Source organism: Eulemur rufifrons, chromosome 4 (genome assembly GCF_041146395.1).
Source record: "Eulemur rufifrons isolate Redbay chromosome 4, OSU_ERuf_1, whole genome shotgun sequence".
Lineage (NCBI taxonomy): Eukaryota > Metazoa > Chordata > Mammalia > Primates > Lemuridae > Eulemur > Eulemur rufifrons.
Genome location: NC_090986.1, coordinates 65957762 through 65978785, shown reverse-complemented (window position 1 = coordinate 65978785; position 21024 = coordinate 65957762). Strand labels below are relative to the sequence as shown.

The 21024-nt window shown below is 36.4% G+C and overlaps 1 protein-coding gene across 1 annotated transcript in view; it reads right to left on the bottom strand.

Moving 5' to 3' along the window:
• The window catches only part of CAB39L (calcium binding protein 39 like), a 98950-nt gene that overhangs the window by 34694 nt on the left and 43232 nt on the right, over window positions 1-21024 (bottom strand). Inside the window, exons 3-4 of the mRNA XM_069467712.1 lie at window positions 10510-10651; window positions 7505-7669 (exon numbers count right to left, since the gene is read on the bottom strand). Of these exons, the coding sequence (XP_069323813.1) occupies window positions 7505-7669; window positions 10510-10620 (276 nt within the window). The 5' untranslated portion in view covers window positions 10621-10651. The remainder of the gene's footprint in view (window positions 1-7504; window positions 7670-10509; window positions 10652-21024) is intronic.

The window sequence follows — 21024 nt, the reverse complement described above, 5'->3', positions numbered from 1 at the left end:
ATTCTTCTGGTTCATTAGCAAATGTGTGCAAAAGCAAAGGAAGCCCCCCTGTGGATAAATAAAAACAAGTTCTGCTACCAGGGACTGCATCTCAAAGCAGAGGAAAGGATTAGAATGGAGAAGATTAGAGAAAACTGAAACAGGTACAAGATGGCGAATGATGATCTCTGTTATACGCAATCTTTGCAAGCTATCCCTTCGTCACACTAAATCCAACTGGAGAGAAACCTTAACTACTTCAAAATACCAGTCTTCTTCAACCCTCAGGCTTTCAGATCTCTGGACCTAGAAGTGGTCAGAAAAAAGAGGGGGAAAACCCCTCAAAACATTTTTGATAATAAAGAAGCAACATCCAGAAAGACCAAAAATTAGCTGGCAATTCTAAGATGACATATAATGTAACTGAACAGATCTCAAACCTGAAGAAGCACTTGGGTTTGCTGACAAATTCAAAAAAGGTCAGCTTTAACATGAGAGGCTCAACAACTATTTGCTAGATGGATGAATGAATGATATATTTGGAAGTGCCAACTAAAATCAAACAAGAAAAGAGAAAAGGAGGGAAGAAAGGGGTGGTGAACAACAGTCACAGCAATCAGAAGTAACTGTTGATGAAAAGCATCCCTTACTGATGGCACAGATGAGAAAAGGCAAATGAGAAAAAAGAGGGCAGAGATTAGAAAACACACACTTTAAACTAGAAACCATTGACTTGTATACAGAGTATATATAAAGAATTCTCAAAATTCAACAACCAAATAAAAAAGGGACAAAAGATCTCAATAGACACTTCATAAAAGAAGAGATATGGTGGCAAATAAGCATATAAAAAGATGTTCAACATCTTAATCACTAGGGAAATGCAAATTAAAACCACAATGAGGCCTGTGCAGTGACTCCCGCCTATAATCCTAGCACTCTGGGAGGCTGAGGCAGGATTGCTTGAGCTCAGGAGTTTGTTGAGCAAGAGTGAGACCTGGTCTCTACTAAAAATAAGAAAAATTAGCCAGGCATCATGGCGCATGCCTGTAGTCCCAGCTGCTTGGGAGGCTGAGACAGGAGGATCGCTTGAGCCCAGGAGTTTGAAGTTGCACTGAGCTACAACGACACCATGCACTCTATCCAGGGCAACAGAAGAAGATTCTGTCTCAAAAACAAAACAAAAAAAACCCACCACAATGAGATATCACTAACAGTTATTAGAATGGCTACAATAAGACAACAAAACCAAACAAAAAAGTCGACATCACCCAACAATCCTACTCTTAGTAGGTATTTATCCAAGTGAAATGAAAACTTGTATTTACACAAAAAACTACACACAAATGGTTGTAATGGCTTTATTTCCAATTGCTAAAAACTGGAAATAAGCCAAACACCCCTCTAGTGGGGAATGAATAAATGATCTGTGGTCTACTACTCAGCAATAAAAAGGAACAAACCCTGATACATGACAACAACATGGATGAATCTCAAATACATTATGCCAAGGGATAGAAGCCAGACTCAAAAGGTTACATGTACGAGTCTGCTCATCTGATCCTTTTTGCAAAGGCAAAAATACAGGGAAGGAAAACTGCTCAGTGGTTGCCAGAGGCTGGGAGTAGGAAAAAGAGCTGATTACAAAGGTATGGAAGAATTTTGGGGGGTGATGGAACTATCCTTATTACTGAACAATGCACTAAAAAGGGTGAATGTAAGTTACTGTTTGTAAATATAGTTTAATTTAAAAATGAAAATTGTAGCCACTGAAGTAATAGACCTCCCTATTCTTACGGTCGGGTGTGTGTGTGTGTCTGTGTGCGTACACATGTGCGTGCATGAGCACCAAGGAGGAAGTGGAGGTAGATGCAGACAAATGTTTGTGCTGAATTTCAGTAGCAGAATTAGATAGGCAGAGTAGTCTATTGCTGGAGACTAAAATTCAAATTAAACTAAAATATCAAATTTATAGATATTGGGAAAGATTTAGGGAACCCAAGCACAGGCTAGCTCAGAACTGGTTGCTCTTAAAAATGTTTAAGTATAATTAAATTTACATATTACATGAATTCCATCTGGGGGGGCTCGCTTCCCCTTCCCCCATATCTTTTTTATTCCTCTCTCTGTCTTTACTGCTTCTTCTGCTTCTTTAGTCCACGTGGCAGGAAACATGGCCACTGAAGGGAAAACTACACTTAACATTTTGGCTCCTGGCTAGACAGTGGGGCTGTGTCTCAGTTCTAGTTCCAGAATTCTTGCAGAAAGACTCTGGCCCTGCCTTAGTCCATGGGTAGGCAAATCAGCTCTGTGTTGCACAGGGTGCCATGTTGCCCAAAATGGTTGTTCCCACTGTAACCACGTGGATGGGGAAGGAGGGAGCATTCCCCAGAGAGCAAAGGGACTGGGCAGACAAAACATTTCATACATTCCACATGGCACGGGCAGTCTTTATCCTATGGCAGATTACATTCCTTAAAAAGTACAGTACAGTCAAACTAAAATGGTCATTGTCTTAATTTTATTGCAAATAATTAATAGGTTTCACTTCTGATTAAGAGCCTGATGTCAAATACCATTTTTAATCATCCATATATTATATACCTTTATAGGATAAAGGCTTCTAAAGCTTATATTCATTAATTTTAAGAGGGTAATAGGGTAACAATAACATAAAATTCCGTTTACTATGATACAGTATTTCATATCTGAGACTGTAAATTCTTTAATTTGTCTAATGATGGGCACAGAATATATAAACAACCAAATACAATCAAGACCAAATAGAATCAATGCCCTGCACACATAGTAAACATTTCAAATTGCTAAATACATGAAGTATAGTCAAAGCTTGTATTTTAAGGCTTTATGATTTCTTATTTTTATAGCAATAAAACCAAAGATAACGGATCACTTTAATCAGGGCCAGGGAACAGAAAAAGATTTTTAAAGGATTAATATTTTCAAAAACTTATGATAATAAAATGGCTTACTGAGAAGCTGATCCTGGAGTGTTTGTGTTTCTGATTTTTTTTTTAAAGTAGCAAGAAATAATCATCAGAGATTAAGTTATCACAGTAGAAAGTTTTCTGCTTCTTTGAGCTGTTCTGTTATTCAGCCTGAACAGCTGACTTTGCATCCGCCCTAGTTTTGCAAGGCACACCTGCCTTTAAAACAATGAACGCATCAACTCTTACATGCAATACATTTTTCATCCTTTGATCTCTTATCACATTGTGTTTCAAAACATCAAAGAGTCTAAAGCTGTGTCTTGAATAGTGGCCAGACCTCAAAAACCACAGCACTGAGTTTGATCCTGAGCCCACAGTCAGAAGCCTTGGAATCTCAGCCCCAAGTCATTTTTTTAAACCTCATAATAATATGCAGAAACGGTTCTTTTCTGTCAGCAATTTTAAGGCTTAAAGGATTAAATAAAAATTTATGGCTAAGTAATGCACTTTTTTTTAAATCCAAAGGTCTACCTCCTAACTAGCCATTACCCACATGATAGCCAGACCCTCCAGGATTCTTCCCACCCTAATGGGCCATTTCCTCTGGATTCCTGAAGGAGAAACAAGTTTGTCACACAGATTCCCAAGATAGTCCCTGCCACCCAGTGTAAATCATTGCCCTTGGCCACCAGCACGGCTGTCAGCTCTGGGTTCCGAATCCCTGCTCCCGGCTCCTTTCAACCCCTGTTCCTTTGTCTTGCCTCCTGCAACTTCTCAACATCCTGTTTACCCCAAGTGTAGAAAAGCACCCCTTCTCCTTCACTCAACATATATTATTAGCATGTAGCTCCTTTATCAAAGGTTTAAGGCTAAGAAGGGGTAATTATAGTACAGTGAAGAAACAACTTCAAATTGATATCTTAGTAAAGGTCCCTCAGTCTTCCTGGTCATCTTTCTTCATAAACACCTTACTTTTGTCATGGTTCTGGGGACCTCTCTTTCCCTCACTCCAAACCTTTCTCCTATCTTCCTTCTACGTCCTACTCGTATCAACCTTAGGCAAAGGGCATTTCATAAATGTCTGTTACTTTACTCTGGGAAGGGAATCGAAGCTCTTTTCTTTCAGTCTTTTCCTTCTAGACGCGGCCCAGAGACTGTAACCTTTCAGACTAACAAAAAAGCCTGTCAAAGTGTCTTCTAAACAAAAGTTTACTTTTTCTCTCTCTAAGGAATGTGCCATCCCCCTAGGTTATCTGGCAGTAGCTGCAGCCCTTCCCTAAAATAATAATTTTTCTTCCCTGTTATGAAAACATACCAGAAAGTTCACAGTCAAATGACTGTTGTGCTTTTCGAAGAAGCACCATGAGAGGCTACTCACTTGCTGAAATGATATGATCATCATTCAAAGTGGTTTTAATTATCTTCTAAACAATTTACTAATTCCTCAAGAAAAATGGCTTACTAATATGTCTCAGGACACTTTCTTTTGATCCAATTCCTTTATCTCTGCTTTGATCTCTCATTCTCATTCCAACAATTCATTCAACCAACCAACCAATTAACATGCCACTCGTTGTGGTAAACACAGTCCTAGTACCCAAGGTAATACTAAAAGGGCTGTCCCCGTGCTACCTACAAACCAAGAGACAAGGGGGTGGGGGTTCTGTGTGCTTAGAGTAAGTTTTGAAGTCAGGAGGAATTTTATCAAGCTGTCACTAGTTTATATGGATACTTTAGGCTTGAGAAGGAGAGTTGCTGTCTGCAGGCTGATCATTCACGCCTCCTGTTCTCAGAGATACACCGTACATTTCTGTAAGTAGGATACTCATGCCAGTAACGCTGCCTCCTTCCTGAAAATACTATATGTACCTGATGGAGTGTTTGAAAGTGAACTGTCCTAAATTTTAAGTGCTTTTTATTCATATATTAATTCATTCATTCAACCGAGAAGTATTTATTTACTATGAACTCGAGGAGGACAACTGCATCTACTATCACATTCATTTATAATTACATTCTAGGCATCGTGTTTTATCAACTGAATAAAAAAAGTTAAGAACTACCTGCTGTTTTATTATTACAATAACACAGATCTTCATAATGATAGTTTTGAGTCATCCATAAAAACTTATTATATCTCTTATATTATTCTGGAGGGGAGACAAGTATATAATACATTTTATTTTAAAAAGTAAAGTAATCCACAAAAATAATCAATTTAACTCTCTGCATTTGAAGACTTAATCTTCAGCTATATGGAAAATTCAGATACTCAGAAAGATACTTCTTACTTCTTTTCCCAAATGATTCTAGAGAATAGAAGTTTACTTGATAAGGCACAAGCCAATTTTTTGGCAATCCAATGTCTTAATTCTAAAATAATTTTTAAATGAACTCCCTCTTTGAATTTTTAATTTATGTTCAGTATATCACATAAAAGAAGGGAAACTTGCATAACTGTTTCTTACTGTTCCGTTTCTATAATCTGAGCCAATGCTAATTAAAGTTGTGAGGTACTGACAGTTTTCCTTTGCTGTACTCCTCCCTCTCTCCTCAATTCTTGGAGAGCACTGTGAACTCATGACGTTCTGTATATAGCACGTTCTGTGCTCATGAGGTTCTGTGGTTGGTTAAGGTTTCTCCAGGTTATTGTACTGGACAACATTCATCCCTGACTCATTCTTCAAATCATAACCATCCTCAGTCATGTTCCTTTCAGAATTCAACTGCAAACTGCGCTAATCTCATAAACTAACTCAAGTGAATTTATGAATTAATGATGACAATAGTTTAAAATGCTGCTGTTCTCAGAGAAATGAGCAAAACCATAGTAAACTAGTATTATACAAATATAATATCTTCATCTGAGAGTAGGAAATCATTTTCCTATTTATGATCACTGACCAACTATATCTAAAACTTTAAAAAAAAATCAAGGGTTATAAGGAAAACAAACCAGTATGCATTTAACTTTAGTTCTTTAGAGAGGAAAAGAAAATACTACTACCTGACATTTGTATATAGTTTGCATTTGTATTTAGTGTTCTTATATAACATAACATATATATGTATATGTTTTTTATTTTGTCTGATATTTAAAACAATGCTGTAGGTTCATATTATTCCTATTTTATAGATGAGGAAAAAGGTTCAAAGAGGTAAGTTATTGACTACCAAATAGCAGAGCTGGAACTCTAAACAACTCAAATTCCAAGTCAAGGGTTTCTCTACTCTGCCATAGCTTCTACAAATGTTCATAATGTCTCATTTTAAACTAAATTTTAAAAAAAGTAAAAAACACTGTAAGATGATATTTTAATTCCACATAGAGCCTAAGTTTAAAAAGGAGATGGGATCTAGGATGGGGAGGGAGAATGAACAAGCCAAGCAAGAGGAAAAAGAAAAAAGAGATTATAGGTCAGAAAATGTCAAAGGCAGACAGAGAGACTGAATAAGGGGGAGGGACAAAGAAAAAGCCAGACAGGTGTATCTGAGAGGAAGGACTCGTTGAAGTCTGGGCCCTGCGGGGTCCTCACTCAGTCTTGCTTCTAGCCAACACACCTGACTGCGGATCTGCTGAGCAGCCTGGCTCTGCATTCCTCCTCCTCAGCTCCGCTTGCCAAAAATCTTCCCTCATTCAATCTGCCCAGAGAGCTGTGGGCTAGTATTTCCACAGATCCCCAAAGCTCTGACCTTATCTTGGCCTAATCACTGTAATTAGTTTTCTTTCCACTTGTTCAGTGAACAAAACTAAAAGCTATTCACTTCAGAAATCGGCATATCTCCTCTATCTCTGAGAATTAATGCAGACTCAAGCACTTACGCGATCCTTCCAAAAGTACTATGGTAGGAACAAAGCAACAAAGCAAAACCAGGACTTTCAGCACCTCAACAGTCAATGCCCAAACTTGCCTTATGTACATATTGTTCATTGAGAAAAATCACTATTCTAAGTTAGATACACAATAGAGAATAAAATACCTACACATATTTCTAAGTTTTTGTTTTATTTAGTCAATTTGTTATTTAGATAAATTAGGTATAATTGCTTCCAAACTTAAAGATATTACATTACCAGCATTTAACAAACTTCCTAAATCATTGGTATAATATTTTAATTAAAAGAACTGGCTTGGTAAATACTGCCTGAATTTGAATCTCAGGTTAAGCTCTTAGTAACTGAGTGGCCGTGGGCAAATTACTTAGTATCTTTGAACCTTAAGTTCTTCATCTATAACATGAGGCTAATAATACAGTATTAGCCAGAACGGTAGCTTTAAAAGGTAAATGAACTGAGAGTTTGAAACTGTATCTGGTATACAGCAAGCATGTAATAAACGTTATCTATTATTATTATGTTTGTTAGCCATTAACCTTGCCCCTTAGCTGCACAAAACTTAACTATAGTATACCTTTTTGCTTTTTTTAAAAAAAGTTAAAGTGATTATAGAAGTTTTAGAAAAAATGTCTTCAAATAATCTATGGACAATAATAATAAAAAAATAAAGTCAAATGTTGACAGTCATTATATTAAAATTAAAAAGCAGAACTGTGATCCTTTTACAATAGTTTACCTCAAAGTCTATCAGCTGTAGGTCAGCTATCAGCGTCGCCAGCAGCCCACTACTGTAGAGCTCTTGTGCTAGCTGAGCCACTGCTTCTGTCGGGGGTTCCTTGTCATTTGTCCCACACAGAATTTCTTTCATTGCTTGCAGTGATTTCGACACTTCTTCTGATGCCTAGTGACCAAAAGGAATGCTAATAGTTAAAACGAATAAAAATTTTCAGGCCACAAACAAACAAACAAACAAAACCACTTCTTGGACCCTTTCATTTATAGTCAAAGATCATTGTACAGTTATCAAACAAACAATTATATCCTAGGCACTGCTTTTTTTATTTTGGAAAATGTTACTAAAACTTATGTATATACAAAAGATGTCTAGTATTTCTACTTAGTCAACATAATTGAAATAATCTTCCTTTAAACCATACTCATAGTCTAATTTTGCTAGTAACTAAATACAAATTTTACTCTTGAAAATTAAATTGACTCCGGTTTGAAGATTTATCAGTAGCTACTAATCTTTATTTAAAGCACTGTGTTACAGTTTTTCAACAAATCCTTACTCTTCTGATTTTTTTTAACAGACCAGATATAAAATCATAAGTTGTCAAAACTCACAAGCTTTGTCAATCCACTTATTCTTCATCCATAATCATTGCTATCTATGAAACTTTAAAAAATTCACTATATTTTAAAGAATGATAGGCAATCTATAGAGGCAGAAAGTAGCTTCGCAGGTGTTAGGCCCTGGGGGAGGGAGAAATGAGGAATGATTGCTAACAGCTACAGGGTTTCTTCTCGGGGTGATGAAAATATTCTAGAATTAGATATTGGTAATGGTTGCACAATCTTGTGAATATACTAAAAACCACTGAATTGTATACTTTAAGTAGTAAATTATAATCTGAATTACATCTCAATTAAAAAATTTTAAACTAATGCAGGTGGGAAAGGAGAGCAGTTTAATTTTCTGTTTTAAAAGAAATGTAGTTTCATTACTTTCAAGTATAGTACTGAAATTATTACAGATGAAGAAGAAAATGAGTAGAATAAGTCAAATTACATAAAAATAACTCATAGTGGCATGATGCTACTTTTAAAAAGTAGTTTTCCAGATATTTTTATGGTCTGTCTGAATTGATTAATACTTAATTTATTAAAGACTGGCAGGCCGGGCGCGGTGGCTCACGCCTGTAATCCTAGCACTCTGGGAGGCCGAGGCGGGTGGATCGCTCAAGGTCAGGAGTTCGAGACTAGCCTGAGCTATGAGCGAGACCTCGTCTCTACTAAAAATAGAAAGAAATTATCTGGCCAACTAAAATATATATAGAAAAAAAAATTAGCCGGGCATGGTGGCGCATGCCTGTAGTCCCAGCTACTCGGGAGGCTGAGGCAGCAGGATTGCTTAAGCGCAGGCGTTTGAGGTTGCTGTGAGCTAGGCTGACGCCACAGCACTCACTCTAGCCTGGGCAACAAAGCAACACTGTGTCTCAAAAAAAAAAAAAAAAAAAAAAGACTGGCAGCTTGTTAAACTGTGAGATATATCCACAGAAGAGTGCTTTAAACATACATACAGAGCAAACACTTTTGTGACCATCACCCAGGTCAAAAAGCAGAACATTTTCAGTACCCCAGAAATCACCTGGATTCCACTTTTCCATATACTTTTTATGACTTGTATGACAATCATTTCTTTACTTTTTAGTTTTCTTACCTATGCACGCATCCCAAAACAATATAGCTTAATTCCACTGATTTTGAACTTTATGGACTAGTACATGTACCCTTTCATGATTTGCTTCTTTCATTCAACATTATATTTGTGAGATTTCTCTATGCTGCTGCATGCAGCAGTCATTTAATTTTCATCGCTCTATAGTATTCTATACTATATGGCTGTACCACAACTTCTTTATCGGTTCTACTGTTCACAGACAGGTTGTTTCCATTGAAGAGTTTTTGTGAACAACAATGCTATGAACATTCTTGTACATTTTTCCTGGTGCACATGTGCAAGAAAATCCTCAGAGTTTACACCTAAGAACTGATACTGCAGGATATTAGCACATGCATATCTTTATATTGCACAGATAATACTAAACTGGTTTCCAAAGCAATTACATGAATGTATACTTTATCACTCACAGTGAAAGTTCTCATTGCTTTACATCCTTGTCAACACTTATTATGATCAGACCTTCTCATTTTTGCCATAACAGTAGGTGTGCAATGTAAATTTACTGTGGTTTTGATTGGCCTTTTCCTAATTACTAATGAAAATGAATCCGTGTTTTTCCTTTTCTCTCTTTCACCATTTAGATTTACTCTTTTGTGAAGACCATTTTTTCTTTCGTTTTAGGCCAATATTTGGCTCAATATTACAAAGTACGCTACAATTAAAATAAGATATTTCTCCATCCTTTATAGACTCCAAGACTGTATCATATACTGGGACAGAAAGATGCTATGAATTCAAGGGTATTTATTTTATGGATATCTTGAATTTTGCCATGAACTAGTCACTTTAGAAAGAAAATGAATATGTAGGATTCAACATCCCTTCAAAGGAATAACCAAAATACTAAAAAGTTCTACCTATGAGGAAGTCTAACTTACTGCACCTTAAAACAATGTGAAAATAATGTTGCACTATAGTAGAAACTATCAGTCAATCTTTAAATAAAAGGTTTTTTTTTTTTTTTTTTTTTACCTTTCATGTCAGTGTAACATTATACACCAGTCTATATCCACTTAAATCTTTAAGCTCTGTAGTCTATGGGGATTCATAGTTGGTCAGAGGCTCTAGATAGTGAATCATGAGTTCAAGACTACAGACTACATAATTATAGTTGCAAAAAAACCTCAAATCAATCTAATTGCATTTACGGGGACCCTATGAGCATATCACAGACTCTATGTGGAATTCTGCATTAAGCTTCATTAAGCTTTTCATTAGGTTTTGGTCTTGGAATACATGTACTTTAAAAATAATGTTATTGTTTTAGCTCATACCTTGTCTGTTTTTTTGTCTTGCTTTTCCAAAATGGCCAGGTTGTCTTTCAGAATTTTCACAATTTCTGCTGGATTTTTGTGTGATTTACTAAACAAAGGCATTTTTTTCATGTAGAGAAAGGTCTTCTTCCAATATGGAATGCTAAAAGCAAACAAATAAGCCAATAAAAACCACAACTTTAACTCTTAGCATGCTTAAATTGTTACAACAAAATGTCTTATAAGTTTTCAATAACATCAATTCAGTAATTTGAAACATTAAAAGTGATAAAACTAAAATGAGTTTCAAGTTTTATGCCAAATTTATTTAAGTTTATATACAAACAAAATTTATTTTAATTTCAAAATTTCTTTGTTTTTTTTACAGCCAGAGTCTTACTCTTGTCACCCAGGATGGAGTGTGGCGGTGCAATCACAGCTTACTGTAACCTTTAACTCCTGGGATCAAGCAACCCTCCTGCCTCAGACCCTTGAGTAGCTGGGACTACAGGTAGGTACATGCCACCATGCCTAATTTTTTTTTTTTTAATTTTTTGTAGAGACAGAATCTCACTATGTTATCTATGCATTACAGGCATGAGCTACCATGCCCAGCCACATATAAAAGCTTTACCTGAAAGTCTGTACTCAAAGTTTAAAATTTTTCCTGCAATAGAAATACAAGGGTTATGCAAGAATGGGAAAAGAAATACTTTTAGAGAATAAACTAATATTTGAAAGTAGATATTTTGACCAAAGAGAGTGCTGATGACAATAATAAATGATAAACTAAAACATGTTAAAACAAAAGTGAGATCAGGATTCATATACTGTTGGAAAGCAATATTTAAAAGCATACCACTAACTACTCAATGGCAATCACAAATGACAATATAAAATAATTTAGAATCAGTTCTTTGCTCTTTAAATATTTAGTTGGCCACATTCACTGATGAAAAATCCTCTCGTATCCTCACTGCCATGGTGGAGGGTGAGGAAAGTAGAGAAAAGGATTATCAATTCTAGTTGTTGAGAACATCTATTTATAAGGAGCAGAGAAAGCCAAAGATGCCTGCCATTGCCCTAATGTAAGTATTAGGGGGGAAAAATCCTGTAATCGAAGACTTCAGTTAATAAAGACAATCATTATTTTACATTAACAAAAATATTTCAAACATCACAGAAATATGATGTAAAAAATCAAAAACTCCCATGACTCAAGCACCAGAGATGAGAACTATTATCAGTTTAGTATATATTCCCTTTGAATTTTTTTCTATACATATAATAAACACATTCTAAAAACAGAATACTACTAAAGATAGTAATTTTAACTTACTTCTACTTTTCATATCTTGACTATCATTACATGAGTGTATGTTTAGATCTACTATAATACTTTTATAACAATACTGTATCCCATTATATAAATACATCATAATTTATTTTACCAACATCCTATTGATGAATATTTGGGTTACTTTCATTTTCTTAACATTTTTCTTCTTAACAATGATGCAATTAGTCAATGAAAAAAGACTACTATACATAAACATATATACCAGTTAACAGCAGCATCCTAAGCAGCCATAACCTTGGCTATGGTTCCAAATCCCTCATCTCCCTAGATTCTTGTCTATTTTCCCAACTCTGGTACCATGAGATTTCTGCGAGATCTGTGAGCTACCTTAGACCCGTCCAATAAATTCCTTCTGAATAACAAAATCTATATTTATTGTTTGTGATCAAGAATTCCAATGGGAGATATATATAGATAGATAGATAGATATGTGTGTGTTACAAAGTAGAAACCAAAACTACTGGTGTGAATTTTGATAATAAAACAGAAAATTCTGAAAATATTTTGTTTTTAATAAGGATCCTGGGGTATACCCCAACTCCTCAATGTGGGAGGGGTATATGTGAGAGGAACTTATTCCCAGTCCAGTGAAAAGCACATTATAGCATCTCAAACAGCCTCTATATCTGACACTGAAAGTTGACAGAGCATTCAAAGATAAAATACATGATGATCATACTGTGATTCTCAGTGGGTGGTGTAGGGTGCAAAAAAGAGAAACAGCTTTGGAAGAACATTATGTCTCATCTCTTTATAAAGCTTAAGAATAAAATTATAAAGATGTCCTAGGTTTTTCTTTAATAATCTTTTCTCTAATAAGCAGACCTAAATATAAATAAAGGTAGAATGTACTTAAAAGTTTATGTAGTGTGAGGGTGGGGTGGGTGCTGAAACAGTCATTAGACAGTTGGGCAGATCTAGCAATCTGTGCTTAATACCTGGTGATCCTGGACACATGTGACCTCTCTATGACTCTACATTCTCATCTGTAAACAGGGATGATAACATCTCCCTCTTAGGGTTGTTGCAAGGATGAAAGGTATGTAGAGCACCTTGCACAGGGCCTTGTACAAGTGTACTTTACCTTTTGTGATAATAATATTATCACAAAAGGTTCCGTGACATAGTTAATGAATCATTTCACTAAAGGCATAGTAGTTGAGATAGGATTCCATCTTAAATATCCCAGACATTTGTGACTCCTTGAGTCAATTATACATTTTTTCATTATTTTTAAAAATATAAATATACTATCTGAATGCTTAGTACTCAATGTTCAAATATTTAGCATTAAAACAGAATTTACATAAGCAGCCAAATGCATTTGTGCACAGGTATATCTAGGAGATATTGTGGGATCAGTTCTAGATCATTGCGATAAAGCAAATATCGCAATAAAGCAAGTCACACAAATTTTTTGGTTTCCCAGTGCATGAAAGATTTATGTTTATACTATAATCTATTAAGTGTGCAATAGTATTATGTCTTTTAAAAAAGAAACAATGTATGTGGCCGGGTGGGGTAGCTTCACCTGTCATTGTAGCATTCTGGGAGGCAGGAGGATCACTTGATCTCAGGAGTTTAAGGTTACAGTGAGCTATGATGACACCACTGCACTCTACCTAGGGTCACAAGAGTGAGACTCTATCTCAAAAAAAAAAAAAAAAAAAAAACTTTATTGCTAAAAAAATTGGAGTGATCATCTGAGCCTTTGGCAAGTAATAATCTTTTTACTGGTCAAGGGTCTTGCCTCAATGCTGATGGCTGCTAACTGATCAGGGTGATGGGTGCTGAAGATTGGGTGGGTATGGCAATTTCTTAAAGTAAGACAACAATGGAGTTTGCCAAATTGATTGATTCTTCCTTTCACAAAAGATTTCTCTGTAGCATGTCTGATAGCATTTTACCCACAATAGAACTTCTTTCAAAATTAGAGCCAATACACTCAAACTCTGTTGCTGCTTTATTAACTAAGTTTATGTATTCTACATCTTTTGTTGTCATTTCAACAATGTTCACAGCATCTTTACCAGGAATAGACTCCAACTCAAGAAACCACTTTCTTTGCACATCCATAAGAAGCAACTCATCCATTCAAATTTTGTCATGAGATTGCAGCAATTCCGTCACATCTTCAGATTCCACTTCTAATTCTAGTTCTCTTGCTATTCCCACCACATCTACAGTTACTTCCTCCACTGAAGTCTTGAACCCCTCAAAGTCACTCATGAGGGTTGGAATCTACTTCTTACAAACAATGTTGGTATTTTGACTTCCTCCCATGAATCATGAATATTCTTAATGGTGAATCCTTCCAGAAGGTTTTCAATTTACTTTGCCCAGATCCATCACAGGAATTACTGTCTATGGCAGCTACAGACTTATGAAATTTATTTCTTAAATAACAAGATTTGAAAATTGAGATTACTCCTTGATACATGGGCTACAACATGGATGTTGTGTTAGCAGACATGAAAGCAACATTAATCGCCTTGTACATCTCCATTGTCAATGAGCTATAATATTTTGAAAGGAATCTTTTTTTTTCTGAGCAGTAGGTCTCAACAGTGGGCTTAAAATATTCAGTAAACCATTCTGTAAATGGATGTTCTCCCACCCAAACATTCTTGTTCCATTTATAGAGCACAGGCAGAGTGAGATTTAGCATAATTCCTTCAGGACCCTAGGATTTTCAGAATTGTAAGTGAGCACTGGCTTCAACTTCAAGTCAACAGCTGCATCAGCCCCTAACAAAAGAGTCAGCCTTTCCTTTGAAGTTTGAAGCCAGGCATTGACTTCTCTCTAGCTATGAAAGTCCTAGATGGCATCTTCTTCCAACAGAAAGCATTTCATCTACATTAAAACTCTGTTGTTTAGTGTAGCCGCCTTCATCAGTGATCTTAGCTAGATCTTCTGGATAACTTGCAGCAGATTCTCCTGTAGCACTTGCTGTTCTGGAGAACACTTAGCACTATTATGTTCTGGAGACAGCTTCTTTCCTTCAAACTCATGAAACAACCTCTGCTAACTTTGAACTTCTCTTCTGCACCCTCATCACCTCCGTCAGTCCTCACAAAATTGAAGAGTTAGGGCCTTGGATTAGGCTTTGATTTAAGGCAATGTTGTGGATGGTTTGGCTTTCTATCTAGACCATTCAAACTTTCTCCATATCAGCAGTAAGTCTCACTTTCTTACCATTCATGTGTTCTCTGGAGTAGCACTTTTGATTTCCTTCATGAACTTTTCCTTTGCATTTACAACTTGGCTAACCATTTGGTGTAAGAGTCCTATCTTGGCTTTCAACATGCTGCCCACACTACACTTAATCATTTCTAGCTTTTGATTTAAAGTGAGAGACATGTAATTCTTTCTTTCACTTGAAAACTTAGAAGCCATTTTAGAGTTATTAACTGGCCTAATTTCAATATTGTTGTGTCTGCTACACGAACATAAGGAGGCCCAAACAGAGGGAGACAGCCAGTCAGTGGAGCAGCCAGAATACACGTTTATTGATTAAGTTCTCAGTCTTATATGGCATGGTTTGTGGTGCCCCCAAGTAATTACAATAGTAACAACAATCACCGATCACAGAGCACCATAACTGATATAATTATAATACAGGTTGCAATATTGCGAGAATTACCAAAATGGGGGACACACAGACTAAGTGAGCACATATTGCTGGAAAAATGGCGTCGACAGACTTGCTTAACGCAGGGTTGCCACAAACCTTCAGTTTGTAAAAAACACACAATATCTGCAACACACAGTAAAGCAAAGTACAATAAAACAAGGTATGCCTATACTTATTCTCTTTCTCCATGTAGTTCTATCACACTAAGGGACAGATATATATATAACTAAGAATTTCAACTAAATACTCCCTGACATCAAAACAGAGTACAAATTGTGATATGGCATCTGTCCATTACCTGTTGCTCTGCTTGATTCTCACTTTATCAAGCTAATTCTAATGCTAATTTACAAACGTTTTCAGGACTTGCCAGCACTTTCTGATTCACTGTCTCCCAACTTTTCACCTGCCTATTTTGTTCATGTATTCATCGAATAAATAATCTGCGTAAGTACTAAGCACAGGCACCTTGCTAAGTACTAGGGGTAGAGCCACAAATAAGAAAAACACAATCCCTATTCTTTGGGGCTTATTATTAAGAGGAAAAAGCAAACATTTGAGGGGCAATGGGATTATATAACAAGGGGAAATAACACACAGTACAGTGCCTCTTAATATCCTTTAAAAATTTATTTCATATTTTGAATGTATCTATTTACTGTAATAAGTTTAATAATGTTCTAAAATTTCATAGGGTCATTTTTTAATAGTGAGACCTAGATTTTGAGGGGAATCAAACCCCACGCTCTCAAATTATGTAGTTTCAGTCCCCCTGTCCCCTGCAAATTAAGGTAGAACTCTCCTGCTTGCCCCAGTTCTCCTCAGACCCCCGCCAGCCCCACTCCGCTCCCAGACCGAACACCTCCCCCATCTCCCGCAATCTTGGGACTGCCTTTCTCACTCTCTGGGTGACCGTGCTGGTCACTGCATATGCACCCAGCCCAATCACATTATTTACCCCACTGGTCAATTAAGAAATGAGCCAACTGGCACTCAAACCCATTTGTTAGACAAACTCAAGACACTTAAACCCCTAGTCTTGATCGACAACTAATCCACTGTATGATTCAGAAGTTATCGCCCCTGTCTAGATGCCATTTGTCCTATCTGTAAAATGAAGAAGTAAAATAGAGCACCATATACTGAAATTAGACAAGCCATATATTATGGGCTCTATGCTGTTCATCACTGTTTTATATCCATTCTGAGTCCTTAACTCCTAGTATCCATCGTGGCCAAAGATAAAGTGCTTAAGGAACAAAGTAATGGCAAGTCCTGAAAATGGTGCTTTCTGGGGAAAAGGTGGTGGTAGTTATTTTTCCATAAAGTCTACCTTAGAGTTTTAAGAACATACATCATATTTCAGCAAAGCAAGCACTGGGGACAGGAGAACATGCCAAGTTAGTCCAATAGATTGTCACTAGATGAATGCCTCCTAGGCACTGAAAACTGCGTTGAGGCCACATACATCACATACACATCAACCTGTCCTCAGCGTTAATCCTGACAACAGGCCACGCTGCACACAAATGTTAATGGACTGACAGGGGCTCTGTTATACTTTTCCACTTTCAAGAGTGAGTAAACAGAATAAACAAATAGCAGGATCTTTTGTTTGGTTTTGTTTTTAGTAGAACAAGAAAAGGAGAGATATGTCCTGCAGACTTGGACAAGAAAGGTTGCTTCTGAAATCAATCTCTATAAAGCTAGAACAGGCAATTGAAAAACAGAAAAAAGCAGTTGGACAAAAAGAGAGCTGGCCAGGATAATAGACCAAAAAGAGACACATACATACACATACACACATGCCCCAAATGCAGACTGATAATCCAAATCTGCATAGAGCAGAAATGACACCAAAGATACTTGATTTGGGGCAACATCAAGGTATAAAGTTAGTTAGTCTATATTTATTCATTCAAAAAATATTTATCGAACACCTATAATGTGCCAGACACTGAACTAAGAAATACAAAATAAATAAAACTCAACGGGTTCACAATGTAGTGAGAGATACAGACACACCAAGAGTTTTTCCAGAAGGCTGGAAAAGGAAAAAAAAAAAAAAACTAAAATGACAGGAAAAATACAGAATGTGTATAGATATACATCTTCATATCTACATAGGTATTTTACAGTGATATGAAGAAGATAGAGTGTCTTCCCGTAAGAAACAGGTTTTACAACAATGGGGCGGGGAGTGAAGGAAGCCAGCAACAACAAAAGGAACTAAAAATGGAGCAGAAGCAACAACCAAAGATAAAACAGCTTAAGCAGAAAAAAGATCTAAACCTGATCATTTAAAAGATTTTACTAAGCAAGATTAATGATCAGACCCAAAATTCAGTGTGTCCTGCGGCTTTTAAAAGAAACAAATATTCCTCTCTCAAAGCACATTCCGACAAAGTGACCTTAAACAAACAAAGCAAGCATAAAAATCAGGTTTTCTTTGGGCTTCCCTAAAACTAAATGCCATAAGACCACAGAGAAAATCTACCAAGTTCTGAGAAGAAAACTCTATAAGCTCATAATTAAATCTCTAGCCCACATATCATTTATGTGTGAACAGATTGTGTACACTTACTAAACATTTAACAAAAAGATGAGATGGAATCAAGCCCACAAAGAATTCAACAAAATTAATGCTAACAAAACCCAGAAATAGTTCTTGAAAAGAAGCCTTTATATTGTTGGCAGGACATGTGAGAGGGTAAGAATCTACAATTATAATTCATTCATATGGGAATAAAATAAATAAGAACTCAACTAAAGAAGTTAAAAAGGGAACCACCCCAAAAATCTCTAAGAGATGGGTGGAAATAATAATGACAGAAGTAGAAATAACTGAATCAGAGAAGTAAAAGAAAAAAGACGACAATCTCTGGTAGCTATTTGGTCCCTGTTTCTGCTGGTGACGTATCTATTTGTCCTACTTTCCAAAGGGAAAAACATGAACCAGGTGAGGCCAGAATATTCGACTGCCCTGGCTACAACAATTGGCTCATCAATGGATTGTGACCCAAGCTAATCAAAATAAAAAAGATGAAAGATGAGTGTTGGTGAGGATGTGGAGAAAAGGAAACTGTTGTACATGGTTGGTGGGAAGGTAAATTAGTATAGCCACTACGGAAAATGGTACGGAGATTCTGCAAAAAACTAAAACTAGAATTACCACATGATCCAGTAATCTCACTTATTGGTATATTTTTTTTAAAAAAAACAAACCTGAAATCAGTATGTCAGAGGGATATCTGTATTCCTATGTTCACTGTAGCACCATTTCCATAGCCAAGATATGGGCAACCTAAGTGCCCATCAACAGGTGAATGGATAAAAATTGTGGTACATATACACAATGGAATACTATTCAGCCCTAAAAGGGGGAATCCAGGTATGTGTGACAACATGGATGAATCTGGAGCACATTATTCTTAGTGACATAAGCTGGCACAGAAAGACGAATACCACATGATCTCACTTATATGTGGAATATAAAACGGTTTGAACTCAGAAGTAGAGAGGAGAATGATGGTTACCAGAGGTTGGGTGGATGGGGAGGGAGGGAATGGAGAGTTGTTGATCAAAGGGTACAAAGTTTCAGACAGACAGGAGGAATAGGTCTTGAGATCTATTACACAGCAGGGTGATTATAGTCAATAATAATGTACTAAATATTTCAAAATAACTGAGTAAATTTCAAATGTCTTACCATAAAAAATGATAGTTAAGCAAGGTGCCAGATATGTTAATTAGCTTGCTTTAGTCATTCCACATTGTACACATATATCAAGACATCCCATTATATCCCATAAATGTATACAATTATGATTTATTAAAAAATAATAATAAAAAATTCCTTCAACAGGATTTCCCCCCTTGGTATTTTAACTTAAATAAGAAATTTCATTTATACAATAAAAAATTATTTAAATATTTAAGTAATAATTTAAATAAAATATTTAAAGAAGAAATAGAGAACATCGTAACAAGTTCTGGTACATTTACCACCCAGCTTAAAAAATATAAAACAGGCCGGGTATTGTGGCTCACACCTTTAATCCCAGCAGCTTGGAAGGCCGAGGTGGGAGGATGGCTTGAGGCCAGGAGTCAGAAACCAGCATGGGCAACATGGCAAGACCTGTTTCTACAAAAAGTTAAAAAATTAGGCCGGGCGCGGTGGCTCACGCCTGTAATCCTAGCACTCTGGGAGGCCGAGGTGGGCGGATCGTTTGAGCTCAGGAGTTCGAGACCAGCCTGAGCAAGAGCGAGACCCCATCTCTACTAAAAATAGAAAGAAATGATATGGACAGCTAAAAATATATATAGAAAAAATTAGCCAGGCATGGTGGCGCATGCCTGTAGTCCCAGCTACTCGGGAGGCTGAGACAGGAGGATCGCTTGAGCTCAGGAGTTTGAGGTTGCTGTGAGCTAGGCTGACGCCACGGCACTCACTCTAGCCTGGGCAACAGAGTGAGACTCTGTCTCAAAAAAAAAAATAAATAAAATAAAATAAAAAAATAATAAATAAATAAATAAATAAATAAACAAAAAGTTAAAAAATTAGCCAGGCATGATGGCAGACGCCTATAGTCCCAGCTACTTGGGAGGCTGAGGCAGGAGGATCACATAATCCCAGGAGTTTGAGGTTGCAGTGAGCTGTGATTGGACCACTGCATTCCAGCCTGAGCAACAGAGCAAGACCCTATCTCAGAATTAAAAAAAAGAAGAAAGAAGGAAAAGAAAAACTAAAATAAAACACTGAAACAGCCTCCTTGGTACATCTCCCTGATCCCACTCCCCTCTCTCATAGTGTCAGTGCTCTTTTTTAACCTCAACTTATGAGATTTATTTCTTTTGATACACATTTCTCTAGTTTATTCATCTTACCTGCTGCATAGCATCCCACTGTATGACTATTCCACAATTTATTTACCAATTCCCCAAGTTATAATTGTTTCCAGTTGTTTACTATTACAAATATTATTGTAACAGATTCTTTCGCATGTCTACTTCTACATTTGTATGAGAGTTTCTCTAGGGTGGTGGTTTCAGTTTTCTTTTTATAGTGACTTGTAGTAAGAAATGCATTTTATAGTGTGACCCAGTACAAAGGAATGTATAAATGATTGCATAATTGTTTCATGAAATAATACCGCCCCTCTGGGTAGTTTCCATTCTATTCTATCTGTTCTACCCTATAGATTTTTTAAAAAGTGTGCTCATTCTCCCCTTAAACTGATTTCACTATCTGCTAATGTGTTACAACCTCAAGTTTAAAAAAAATACTACTTTTCTTTAAAATAAATCAAAATTACTTTCCCAACTTATTATACCAATTTATACTTTCACTGCAGTAGAGTTTGAATCTTCTATTCTTCCCAACAGTTGGACTTGTCAGTATTTAAATATTTTGTCAATATAACATCTGTAAAAGGTTCTCCCATTATTGTTTCAATTTGTATTTTTCAAATTACTAACAAGAATGTGCACTGTCTCATACAGACTTACTGGCCTTTTACTTTCTTTTTCTATAAATTTCCTA